Below are 13,379 nucleotides of genomic sequence, written 5' to 3' on the forward strand. Positions count from 1 at the left end.
TTCTATGGATATATGTGTTTTCTTATGATTTGAATGTATGAATATTCAGTCATTTACATGTTCATAAAATAATAGCATTTACATGCTCCTTTAGGTTTACTGTATTTCTCAAGTAATATTACTTATAAAAAATTATATTTAATATTCTCCCGTACAGATACTAATAAGTAATAACAAGGGGAGACACGTCAGTCGAATGCCAACTACTTTAGGAGAAGGATTAAGATGACAGGTCAGCTTGTTGGTCTTACATGTTGTTGACGTGGTGGTTTGTCCATAACTAAGATGGACCCAGAAATAAAAATCCGAGAATGGTGGAACCAAGTATCAACCAACCACGATTCAATAAAAAACCACAAATAAATAAAAAAATGTTTTCCTATTTCTTTTATGACACCTTTTTAATTTTCAGACATTTATAGATCTTAAAAAAAGACATTACAGATATTCAACACACTTCCTCTAATAGTAATATTCTATATAATTTTCACAATTTCTTAAATTCAAATCCACTTAAATGTTTAGCTTTTAATTTTGATGTGATATTTAATTCTTTATATTAAATCGACTCTTTTAGTGGCGGATTTAAAGCCAAATTTATGGGACACGTGAACTCATAGTCTCTCCCCCACACTAGGTATTTTATGTATATATTTTCTAGAATTAATCTAATAAATTATTTGTTGGCACCCATGCTCCAAAAAGCTAAATGGTGCACTTGGTTGAATGTTGAGTTATTTACCTCGAAGAATGGGGATTAATTCTCACTTAATACTTTCTTTTTTCTCATTTCTTTTGTAGTGCACCCATATTATAAAAATTCTAGACCCGCCTATGCTCAAATTGGAAGTCAAATTAACTTTTTCAGCATGTAATTATTTTTATGAAGTTTTATTAGAAAAAATTTGGACTTATATTGATTTTTGTGTAATTGCTAAATGTACACGTCTTATTTTAAGAAAAATAAGAAATTAATTTCAAAATTTAAATAATTTGGCCCTGATATTTCATACTCATTTAACTTGAAAAGAAAAAAAAGGAGTATGAAAATTTGATAAGTTTCTCAAGTGGAATGGTAAGAAGTAAGCACAATATTTTCGCATAAATTAAGACAAATAATTTTATATTTGTTGGGTTAATAAAGTGAGAAGAGAGTCATAAAATCTAAGCAAAAAACACTAATGGATGTTTTTCTATACGGCTGACAAAGTTACCCATCTGTGCATGTGCACAAGCAGGCCTGAATCACTGTGGATTAAACTAATCCACGCTTAATATTTGCAGGACACACACAAAACAAATAATAATAATATGGCAGGGGCTATGTTTAAATATCATGCTTTATGTAAATTTATTATTTTGTGGTTCCAAGTTGTTTCTTCCATGCTATGTTGACGAGGAAGTCCTATGAGTTTTTGGTCGGCAGCAGCTCACGTTGCTTATAAATAAAAATCCAAGCACACATAAACACTCTCTGAAATCTCAATTCACTCTGTCTTACGCAGAAATTGATCAAAAACCAAACTCAACTCCAACAACTCTGTCATCGGTGAAAATGGCCGATGTCAAGATCATCACCTCCGCATACCGGCACATTACACCGTTCTGGTAATGCTGACCATAGCTTTTGTTTGTGTAAAATTCACAACTCTCTCCACGTTAGATTTACATAGTTTAACTTGGCATGAACTTTAAGAAAAAAGGAAATGCTTCTTGGCTAACATGAAAAAGACCATCTACTTCCATGTCAAAACTGGGCGTGGGTCCTAGTAATAGATATTAATCATGCATATTTCTTTAATACTCTGTCCAGCACCGACTACACCGCGTCTTCCGGTGTTATTGGAGTGTACTACAAACATTTAACAAAGGATTTTCATCCTATACACTAGTAACTAGTAATTGAAAGATTTTTGGTATTATCATAGTAACATATTACTGAGATGTACTTACAGTCGATAATTACTTATTGTTGTCTTTTAAGTAAATGTAAAGGTTTCCGTCAGTATGCGTATAATATTTTCTATTAAACACACACAAATAAAAATATATGGATGTCTAAAGTGACCATGTTATCATTGTGTTCAGGTGCACTGAGGAGCAGATGGAGAAACATGGGATTCATCTGCTATCACTTGCTCAATGTGTACTTTGTGTGATCGCCTAATTTTTTATTCTATTTGAATTTTTTATCACTTTTTTAGTATGTAAATATTTGCTAAGTTTAATCTTGATATTTTAGCCTTTATTTCACTTTTTAGTAGGTTTATTTCATAAAATTAAAAACTATAAAAAGAGTTACATTTTTTTAGAGTGTTAGTTTTATTTTCATTTACAAAGAAAGAAAGAGTTTTCAAAAAATATCGTTTTATCTAGTTTAATATAATTTTTAAGTTAGAGGCTTGAGTGTAGTAATTTTACCTTGCTTTTATTTACTTATTTAGTAGGAGTAGATTATTTTGCTTATTTATTATCAAGAAAAGAAAATACTTAAAAAAAAAAAACCAATCACAATTGGCCAACTAGCAAAGATTCCTCTCCTTCCAATAACAGATTTTGCAAATGCACATGTGTTCCCGTATTCATTCTCACGAATCCACTCATCAGCACACACATATCCCTTTTCTTGGAAGTCGCGCACAAACACACACAACTCACGCCCACCCGTCTCCTTCCAACTCAATTCCGTCCCTGATCTCTCTTGTAAAACAGAACACACAAAAGAAAGGGGGGGACACCTGGAAAAAACAGAACACTATAGAGGGAGGAGAAAACGGATCTGGAGAAAACACACAAAAAGAAGAGAAAAACAGGGGGGACGGGGAAGAGCAAGAAAACGCAGCAACAATGCCACAACTTGACAGAGAGCTGGCTAATTTTTAGCTCTTCTTCCTCAGATATTTGTCCTCCAAAACTAGCCACGAAAAGCAGCTTTAAACCAGCCACCATATAGCCCCAAATTCCAGCCTAAAGCATCCCTGAAACACTAGCTGAAAGCAGCCCCAAAACACTCCATAAAACACCTCAAAATCCACCCTAAAATCGCAGCAAAACCAGCTGCGAAAACAGCCAAGAAAAGTAGCGAAAATCAGCTGCAAAACAGGTCCAAAACGCGGCCCCTTTTCCACCTGAAAACACCCCAAAATCCACCCCGATAACCACCCAAAAATCACTGGTAGGTCAGCCACAAAACTTCCGCGAAATAGCAACGAAACAGCCACTAAACTACCAAGTAAACGGCGTTTCCAGCTTGTGCTTCGAGTTCAAAATAATCGTAGTTGGGTTCATCGAGGTTCGAGGTTCCGGCGAGGTCGCCTTTAGAAGTCTCCGGTCGTTGTTCAATTGTTCTGGCCAACATTTCGACTTTGTGCTTGATTCATTAATGCAAAGGTTCATTCTTATCTTATCTCGATATTTTCGATTTTATTTCACGATTGAGGGGCATGGTTTGAATTTGTATAAATGTTTTCTGAATTTGCGATCATTTCCGTCCAATATGACTGTTTGATTGTTGATGATGAACTGATAGATAAGCAAAGATATAAACTAATAATTTGAAAAGGGACAAGAGGATCAAAAGACCATTGTTTGTTCATTTCCTTAATTAGCATTTGGTCTTGTTTCACGTTAGATGACTGTTGATACATTTATGGCTATAACCTGTTTGTTTGGTTAAATTGAAGTAACAGATGTTGTTAATTGGTTTCATTGATTTCTTTTGTTAAAGTTGTAAATAGTGATGAGAGAGGAAGGCTACAATTTGTTTAAGCAAAAAGTGACTTTTGGGTTTGAGAATAGCGGATTTGGCCAAAAGAATCCTGCTAGCAGCCCATCGCAAATAAAGCTATAATGTAGGCCACCTTTTCCACAACAAATTTTCATAACTCATGACCCACACATTTGAATCTCAAATTACTTTAGGACAATAATTCAAGAATATTCATAGTTTGCTTGCGCGATTAAATAATAAATCATCGTGACTATGAGTACGATTCCCGTGGCATGGTCACGATACGTAAATCTTAACTCAAGTGCGTGTTTCGCGCGACTTGACCTCAACTTCAAATAATAATAAAAATAAACATATTGTAAATCGCGGGTGCGTTTCACGTGGCGCCATTTTGCAATATGTACAAAAACAACGAGTGCGCGGCATCGCGACTTATTCAAATAAATTTTATAAATACTAAAAGCGGTTAAATAAATAATTAAAAGCGGTTAAAAAGTAAAATGCATATAATTCTTAATATGTAATAATTCAGATAATTAAGCAAAGTATTAATTGTTAAGCGACCGTGCTAAAACCACGGAACTCGGGAGTGCCTTACATCTTCTCCCGAGTTAACAGAATTCCTTACCCGGTCTTCTGTGTTCGCGGACCATAAATAGATTCAATTTTCTTGATTTGAAATTTTAAAATAAACCGGTGACTTGGGACACCATAATAATTATTCCAAGTGGTGACTCTGATTAAATAAATAATTCAATTTCGAATAATGTCACTTTAATTGGAAAACTCCCCTATTCTTCGAAAAAAGGAGGTGTGACACTTGGTACCATAGCTGAAGCAGAGATGCACTAAGGGGATGGCCGAGCGATTGACGATTGAAAATGCATTGGATGTGCTTCAACTTGCGAGACAACTATGTGATGCACCTGATCTGTACCTCAAGTGCATGAAATTTTTGTCAAGCAATTTCAAGAAAGTTGAGGAGACTGAGGGCTGGAAATTCCTTCAAGATCATGATCCTTGTCTTGAGCTTGAAATTCTACAGTTCATGAATGAGGCTGATTCGGTACGTAACTAGTAACTACAAAATCATTGGCATATACCCCTGCATCTAGCTCATTGACAATTGTGATTCCCGAATTTGGACCATGGAATTCTCAATGGAATATTGAAGTTTGTCAATTGATTATGGAACAATAGGAAGAAGCTGTCATGCTATCTTGACATGGCATTTGTTTGCATTTCTTTTATCATTAAGTGATGTGATTAGTGATTTTCATTGGAAATTTATCATTTTAGCGGAAGAAAAGGAGGAGGAGACACAGGCGGGAAAGGAGCTTATATTTACAGCTAAGTGAAGCGATGGTTTGTTTTGGAACGCCGAAGGATGTAGAGGCGCATGGAATCTAGCGATAAGAGGGTTCCATGTAGCAATTTTGATACATGCCGAGGCCTCCAGCTTCTGATCCGACATTTGCTAACTGTAAGACAAGGGGGAATGGAGGTTGTTTGAGATGCAAGCTCCTAAGGTTACACGCATCCTCAAGATTGTCGAGTTCCTCTTTGCAGGTAACCACTACTAACTAGTTTATAGATCTATTCTTGTACTGACCACTTTGCTGTCATTGACTTGTTCATTTCTTCTTTAGTTCCTCATGCACTTACGCTCTCTAATAGGTGAATAGCAGCTATTTACCTTGACCTCATCAGATATCCGTAATTGGGTCTTCTATTTATGATATAAAGTATTGGTTGACATCATGATTTTGCTCAATGTCGTGAGAAGATGAATCTAACTCCTATGGATTTTTTCTTGTTGAAATGTCTCTATTTATCCTGTTACTATAGAAAATATCTTCAAAGAGTAATGACCTTTTAACACGTGGATTGAATAATGTCGAAAGGGTCACAGAAATATCAGCTTCAAATAACTTTATTTGCCTTCTTTATGAGTAGGGTCTATTTCTTGAACTGATACAATGATCATCCTTTCTTTTGTTATCTAGTTGGTAATCGGTGAATATATTAACAGATCCAGTTTTCCCATTACAGACAATTCGAACTGAAATTGCAACAAAGGGGTGATGATACGCTGTAGAAATCACTTATTAGAAAAGTGGTGTCTGCCAAAGCTATATCATCCTTGTCTCTGCCTAAAAGAAAGAGAGAGGAAGAACCAAGATTGAACTGTCAATAGTTATTTGAACAATTCAGTAAAAAGTTATTTACCTTTAAGGCTTGAGAAGGTATCGGTTAGGCAAATTCAATCTTTGTAAATGAACAATCAATGGTATGGCAGTTATTACTAGAAATTAGATACGTATTTCATAAGTCTTGCTGTAAAAGAATGATACAGGAAATTATATATTGTATACAAAAGAATGTTGTCGATTTGTGGGTTAACCAATTTGTGGCGTTTTAGTGTCTCTATCACAATTAACAGGAAATTATATATTGTATACAAAAGAATGTTGTCGATTTGTGGGTTAACCAATTTGTGGCGTTTTAGTGTCTCTATCACAATTAATTCGTCGAACAAATCAACAAATTGGGAAGGAAAGAAGACTGCGTGTTGCTATTGCCTGCACCGGGTAATACTCTAGAGGAATTTAGAAGACCAAATATGCGTTGGCTTTGTTCTATATTTCAAATAAGTCTAACCAAATTAACAAAAAAATTAAAAAATCTAGCAGTCGGCAACAAAGTGTGGTCGACTTAAGTTTGTAGATTCCCTTTAATAATTAGGATCATCGAGCTGGCCAAAAAAAATGGAGCGTGGAGAACAAACATGAGTCTAGAGTGGAGATTATTTCCACGTTATATGAATAAGAAGTTTATTCGACGTATAAGAAATTAGAAATGTTAGATGCTTTTTGCTGGTCAAATCTGTCAAACCAATTAGACCAAAGAGGACGGAATCACACAAACCTAAAAGGCTTAGATCAATGCATGTTGGTACGTTAAGTTTCGGCTAATAAAAAAGAAAGCCAACATGTGAAACCATTTTGAATCTGATATACTTCCTTCGTCCATTTTAACAGTGGCTTTAGTTCTTTTCATGTTTATTAAAAAAAATTATATATATATAAGATATAGTTTCCTAAGTTATCCTTATTAAATAATTTTCGAGAATTGAGTAATATTAAGAACAATTACTTCTTTAGTATTAATGATATAGTGAGTCCATTTCTCATAAGGTCATTGAACTAATAAAAATTATTTATAAAAGTCACTTTACTTTATTTTGTAACCGGAAAAGTCATCATACTTTGCACATTGTAACTCAAAAGTCACTCAACACATTTAGGCCATAATAAATATTATTTTCATATTTTTTTTAACTCAATCATTTAAACAATAAAAAAAAATACTTATTTAAACCGTGATTCAACCCGCTCTTTGACCCGACCCATTTTCTCTTATTATTGTTACAAAAAACGTAAATATTACTTTGCTGTTAATTATCTTGATTTTCAACATACTAGTTTAAGCAAAGTATTAAATCAGTTCGACTAGAAATGGTCGTCTAGTAACATTATCTTTACTATAAGCAATGCGCGTTCTTGTTCTAAAACATCGAGGGTATTGTCTTTTAATTTACTCTTATATTAATATTTCTTAGTCAAAATTTCAAGCATAAATACTTTTTTCATTTTTCCTTCCTCCTTTATATTTTCTTCCACTTCAACGCTGCTAATTTTCTTGTTTCACTTTCAAATTTAACTCCTCTAGTTTGTTAAGATTAATTCCTTATTCTCTATTTAATACGTTGCTTAAACCAGTGTATACATTCAGTATAACTATATTGAGAACCAATATAATACACTACAACAAAGTAATATTTAAGTTTCTTATAACAGAAATAAGAGAAAATGGGTCGGGTCATGGAACAGTCGAGTCATGATTTAAATGGGTTTTTTGATTTTTTAAATGGTTGGGCTGAAAAGAAATATGAAAAATAATGTTTAATAAAGTCCTAAAAATGCTGAGTGACTTTTGAGTTACAATGTGCAAAGTATAATGACTTTTCAGTTACAAAACAAAGTAAAGTGACTTTCATAGACAATTTCTATTAGTTCAGTGACCATATGAGAAATGGACATGAACAATTAACAAATTTAATTTTAAAATCCTAAAGTAACAATTATTTTAGGATAAAGTTTTTGGGCTAAAATGAAACGGGGGAAGTAGTATTTTGCAAATCTTGACGGTTGATTGTTGTTACGCGAGAAGCAATATTCATGCTTCCATATAATCTTTTAATCACACTTGCTCCATTACTTGCTAAAAATATCAGCTGTTATATTTGCTTCTCTACAATACAAGAGTGGACCAAACTACACCATCTTCTTTACCTGCAGTAACGAGTCGTGAAAGACATAGTTAATTAGGTACCAACCACTAAACATGGAAATTATTTCGCCCGAACATTTGTTTCTCTTTTTTTTTTTTGGGGGGGGGAGGGGGATTGGTGGCTGATTGATTAATATTCATGGATTGGTAGCATGAGCTAGGGGTGGGCATCGGTCGGTTCGGTTCGGTTATGAATATTATCGGTTTGACATATCGGTTATCGGTTTATAAATATGCAAAACCGATAACCGAACCGATAAGAAATCGGTTATCGGTTAATTGGTTATCAACCGTTATTGGTTCGGTTATCGTTTTACCTTATAAAATAACTCAATTTAGGTCAAAACTTCTTCAGAAGCTCGCAAGTCGCAAATGAATATTTTCTTACTGTTTTAGTCCTTTAGACATAAGATATCAAAATGAAGCTAATTAGATCAAAACTTCTTCAGAAGCTCGCAACTGAAGATTTTCTTACTGTTTTTGTCTTTTAGACATGTCAAAATGTAGCTAATTAGGAGTGGAACAACAAACAACAAACAACCACAACTGGTAGTAGGTATAGACTGCACAATGTGAGCTCACAAAATTAAGAAACGAAAATAAAAATCATAAAATATGAGCACAAAATAAAGAATCTTTAACAATCAAAAATCCCTAGATGAAGATGAATTTTATTATAGAAACTTACTGTATAAGACTTACGCTAGGAGTAAGGTCTTTGAAGATGAAGACTTTAAGACAATGAACCGAAGAGTGCGGCTTGAGAGAATGAAGCCCTAGATGTATGTATATACTTAAGGGTAAAGTCGTAATTTTATCAATTCTTATTGGGTTATCGTTTAAGCTATTAACAAAATTGGCAAATCGAGGTCCGAACCGATAACTCAATAGTAAAAATTTTCTAAACCGTTAACCCAATAACGATAACCCAATAATTTTTTTCGGTTTGAGCTATCGGTTTTACCCGATATATGCCAGCCCTAGCGTGGGCCATTACGTCTGGCACGGCAGTTTCCTCGTAATTGGGGAGTAATACATGCTAGCGAATTGAATAATCTTAAGAAGTGATTGTGATGCCACATTCCGTAAAACAGTTACACTTATATAAAAGTAATAAATATCTGGAACAGTAGCACTAAATATCAACTGCCCCAGATAACAATGTAAGTTGTCTAGGTAAGCGCAACTTTGGTAGTTGGCAGCCTTCCCTGTGCTTATATATACTGGACAGGACACAAGCCCCCACCAAAAACTTAAAAAAAGAAACACCCTCTCCGAAATACACTCTGTTTCAGGCAGAAATCGACCTGAAACATATCATCATTCATCAACTCCAGAAAATCAGTTATCATGTCGCGAGAAAACTTTGTTAGCGAATTTTACTGCGAAATGTCTGAAGCCGATGTCCACATCATCACCTCCGGCGGCCTCCGCATTCCGGTGCATTCCACCGTTCTGGTACACATATATAAACTTATCACACATACACTCTTTGCTTTTCTCTGTCAAATTAACTGTCTATCATTTTAGTGTGTGTAATCTATAGCTTTCATATAAGTTGTGTGGGAATTGAATTCCGGAAACAAAGATCCGATTCTTAAAACGTGAATCAAATCAATTTCCATTTTATGTTTTAAAAGCTTCTTTTCCAGTTTGAAAACTACTAATATCTTCGAAACATGATGGTAGGCTACTGCCTCGACGGTTCTGGAGAGCATAATACTTAGGCCGCAAAAGCGGCGGAGCTCTGAGAAAACTATTCGGATTCTGGGCGTTCCGTGCGACGCCGTTTCCGTGTTCATCCGGTTTCTATATTCCTTCACGTAAGTTCTCAAAACACACACACGCAAATCGGTTTGTTTTCTTTATTTATATATTCTGATATAGTTAATCTCGTACAAACTTCAAATTGACTCCGTCCAAGTTGGAATTGAATATACTGAATTTTGACCATAAGAATTGTTTATTTTACGCTTAAGTATTGGTTCCTTCGTTGATTAGACAATAGGTGATTGGTCTTCAATGCTAATCTGGCTGCCATATGTTAAATGCCTTGCCAGGCTCAATCATTGACTCTTAGATTCTCTAATCATGTTTTTTGTTTCCCTTCATACTCTAGTCGGCGTCGGGTAGATGCCTAGACCAACGTTTCCGGTGTAATTGGAGTAAATTACAAAGGCACGTCATGTACGACTATGATTCTTAAACTAATTATATGTTTAAACAATTACTTAATTATGTAAAAAGAAATTTTGCACCATCAATGTATAAAACTAAAGAATTTAGCTGTATACTGTCAATTTAGTTTAACCAATTGTAATAAGTTTCTTTTAACTTATTTTCTAGATTACCATTTCATACTTATTATTACAATAACTTTAAGTAACCTGATGGTATACAAATGGTTTTAAAGTTATCTAAAATATCAGGAACTTAAACCCAAAAATTAAACCCTATTACCGAAAGGCTCAGAGTCTAATATGACCAAGTTGTCCATGTATTTAGGTGCACTGAAGAGCAGATGGAGAGACATGGGATTCACCTGCTAGCACTTTCTCATGTGTACTTGGTACCGCAGCTGAAGCAGAGATGCACTAAGGGGTTAGCCGAGCAATTGACGATTGAAAATGCAGTGGATGTGCTTCAACTTGCAAGGCTATGTGATGCACCAGATCTCTACCTCAAGTCCATGAAATTTTTGTCAAGCAATTTCAAGAAAGTTGAGGAGACTGAGGGCTGGAAGTTCCTTCAAGATCATGACCCCTTCCTTGAACTTGAAATTTTACAGTTCATGGATGAGGCTGAGTTGGTATGTAATTATAACCTGATAGCATATATCCCTTTATCTAGCTCATTGAGAATTGTATTTTCACTTACAATCCAAAATATAATCATGGAATTCATAACAATGTTGAAGTTTTTCAATTAATCATGAAACATGAAAGCTTTGTCATTAAATCTTTACATGGCAATTGTTTGCATCTTTTTTATCAGTCAAGTGGCTTAGCTTAGTGATTTTTCATCGTAAATTTGTCATTATAGCGGAAGAAGAGGACGAGAAGACACAGGAAGGAGCTGAATTTGTATTTACAGCTCAGCGAAGCGATGGATTGCTTGGAGCATATTTGTACAGAAGGATGTACTAGCGTTGGGCCACATAATAAGGAATCTTCCCACAAAAGGCAGCCATGTAGCAAGTTTGAGACCTGTCAAGGGCTCCAGCTTCTGATCTGTCATTTCGCTACTTGTAAGAAAAGGGCCAACGGAAGTTGTTTGCGATGCAAGCGCATGTGGCAGCTCCTAAGATTACACGCATCCATTTGTGACCAACCAGAAGATTGCCGAGTTCCCCTTTGCAGGTAACCACTAACCACCACTGACTACTGAATAACTAGTTTATCAATCTATTGTTGTACCGATCACTTAAGGTGAATCTCATTAATCATAGTAGTAACTACAATATGTAAATCATTTTAGAAGTATCACCGATCGAAGCAGGTAGCTGCCTTGCTGATTTGATAGGCCCGTTGATTTGTCTCTACAGAAAAACGCAACGAATCAGCTGTCACTAATTTGTCCATTTCTTCTCTAATTCATGATTGAGTCAAGTTAACATCAGTTTGTTGGATATTTTCAGTTTCTATGGGTCTTTTAGTTTTGAAGTAGAAAGTCATTAAAATTCTCATGAGCTGGCATGTGATTTTGCTTGCTTTCGTGCGAAGATGAGTCTACTCATGAAGATTTTTTGCCCAAAGTCTACTGAAATTCTAAGTGCCAAGTGGGTTGTTATTGATGTGAATGCGACCTATCCAAGTAGTGGTAATGATTCAAGGTCCCATTTCGACTATAACCAGGTGCACCTATCCTAGAAGGAAGCAAATATTAAGACAGCAACCGGACCCCTGACCTTTCGTAACTTCTTAGTTGAATTTGGATCCTATCTAGTTGTAACGTGTCCATTATCCTGTTCCTCAAGAAAATATCTTGAATGAGTTCCAAAGATTTTAACATGTTGCCTTGAATAAGGTTAATAGGACCACATAACATAAGTATCAGCTTTGGATAACTTTGTTGCCTACTTTATCAGTAGGGTCAATTTCTTAAACTGATACAGTGATCATTCGTTTTTTTTGTGTTTATGTAAGTTGGTATGTCATCTTGACAGTTCTATTATTTACATTACAGGCAATTCAAAGTGAAGGTGCAACACAGGGGAGATGATGAGCTGTGGAAATCACTTGTTAGAAAGGTGGTGTCAGCCAGAGCTATGTCTTCGTTATCTCTGCCTAAAAGAAAGAGAGAAGAGGAACCAAGAATGGACTTAAGCCATCATCGAGTGATAAACTTTATGTTGCCAGCTTAGCGTCATTGGGTAGAAAGTTCTTTACTTCTCAGAACAGAGAAGTTACCTTTAGCTAAAACCAATCTTTGTAATTAAGGGACAATCAATAGAATGGCACTCTTTACCATTTCATATGTCCTGCTGTAGAGGCCCTTTTTTGGTGAGTTAGCCTTTACTCATACGTTTCAATTTTGTGATTAGTGAAACATAATAGGGTCGGCAGATATTTGATACCTCAGAAACCTCATTCCAATTTAGAAGAGAAACTTTCTAAATAGAAGTGGAGATTTGTCCATGTGCCCGCTAATGCTCACAAACTAACTTAAAACTCCGGAAATTTTATGGAACTCGAAGGGTTTCAACAGCATTATTGTTGAGATTCCCACATATTTTTACAATTTGTAAAAATAATTTATACATATAAATATTTGTTGTAATGTAATTTATAAATATTTCTTAAACTTTTTCACAATTTTATCTTTTAACATATTATTTCAAGTTTGGACTTAACATTCTTGAATGGTAAATAATTTTATAGCCCATAAATGTAGTAACTCAAACAAAGTTCAAATAAATACTAATGCTAACAAAAGAAATTCAATTCAACACTAGGAATGACGATAATGTTGGATATCTATTTTTTAGTTTTATATTAGTTTATAATGAAAATGCACAACTTAGTTTATCTTTTCTTTAGTGCTTAGTTATGTAATTAATAATACTTATTAACTATACTTATTTTATCATGACCTATATAGTATTTTTAGATTATGTTAATTTTCATTATGGATTATTAATAAATAATATTTATTTTATGAAATTTTATTATCTTTGTTATTTAATATTTTAGTATAATGCTATGACTTATCTCATATTATTGTGTTATTTTCTATGAAAATACATTATATAGTTGTATCTTAGTAGGACTAAAGAAATATTTGGAGCAGAAGTTAC

At 34.5% G+C, this 13,379-nt stretch overlaps 1 protein-coding gene and 1 pseudogene across 2 annotated transcripts; both read left to right on the forward strand.

Moving 5' to 3' along the window:
• The first annotated feature begins 1,555 nt into the window (after positions 1-1,555).
• On the forward strand, positions 1,556-6,133 carry LOC104121065 (BTB/POZ and TAZ domain-containing protein 1-like; annotated as a pseudogene).
• A 3,181-nt stretch (positions 6,134-9,314) lies between these two features.
• On the forward strand, positions 9,315-12,557 carry LOC104121063 (BTB/POZ and TAZ domain-containing protein 1-like). 2 transcript variants are annotated; one of them, XM_009632957.4, is made up of 5 exons: positions 9,315-9,541; positions 9,773-9,906; positions 10,589-10,892; positions 11,126-11,442; positions 12,269-12,557. In XM_009632957.4, the coding sequence occupies exons 1-5, from the start codon at positions 9,434-9,436 to the stop codon at positions 12,444-12,446; spliced, it is 1,041 nt and encodes a 346-aa protein (XP_009631252.1). In that variant the 5' UTR covers positions 9,315-9,433; the 3' UTR covers positions 12,447-12,557. The 2 variants fall into 2 exon arrangements, with proteins under 2 accessions (XP_009631252.1, XP_009631253.1); XM_009632958.4 differs by lacking the exon at positions 9,773-9,906 and having other exon boundaries at positions 9,339-9,541.
• Positions 12,558-13,379: the final 822 nt, after the last annotated feature.

This window comes from Nicotiana tomentosiformis, chromosome 6, assembly GCF_000390325.3.
Source record: "Nicotiana tomentosiformis chromosome 6, ASM39032v3, whole genome shotgun sequence".
In the NCBI taxonomy this organism is placed as follows: domain Eukaryota; kingdom Viridiplantae; phylum Streptophyta; class Magnoliopsida; order Solanales; family Solanaceae; genus Nicotiana; species Nicotiana tomentosiformis.

Coding starts and splice junctions, on each gene's coding strand:
- LOC104121063 (XM_009632957.4), top strand. CDS start 9,434: ATGTCGCGAGAAAACTTTGTTAGCGAATTTTACTGCGAAATGTCTGAA. Junction 9,542..9,772: donor CGGTGCATTCCACCGTTCTG/GTACACATATAT, acceptor ACATGATGGTAG/GCTACTGCCTCGACGGTTCT. Junction 10,893..11,125: donor TCATGGATGAGGCTGAGTTG/GTATGTAATTAT, acceptor TTGTCATTATAG/CGGAAGAAGAGGACGAGAAG.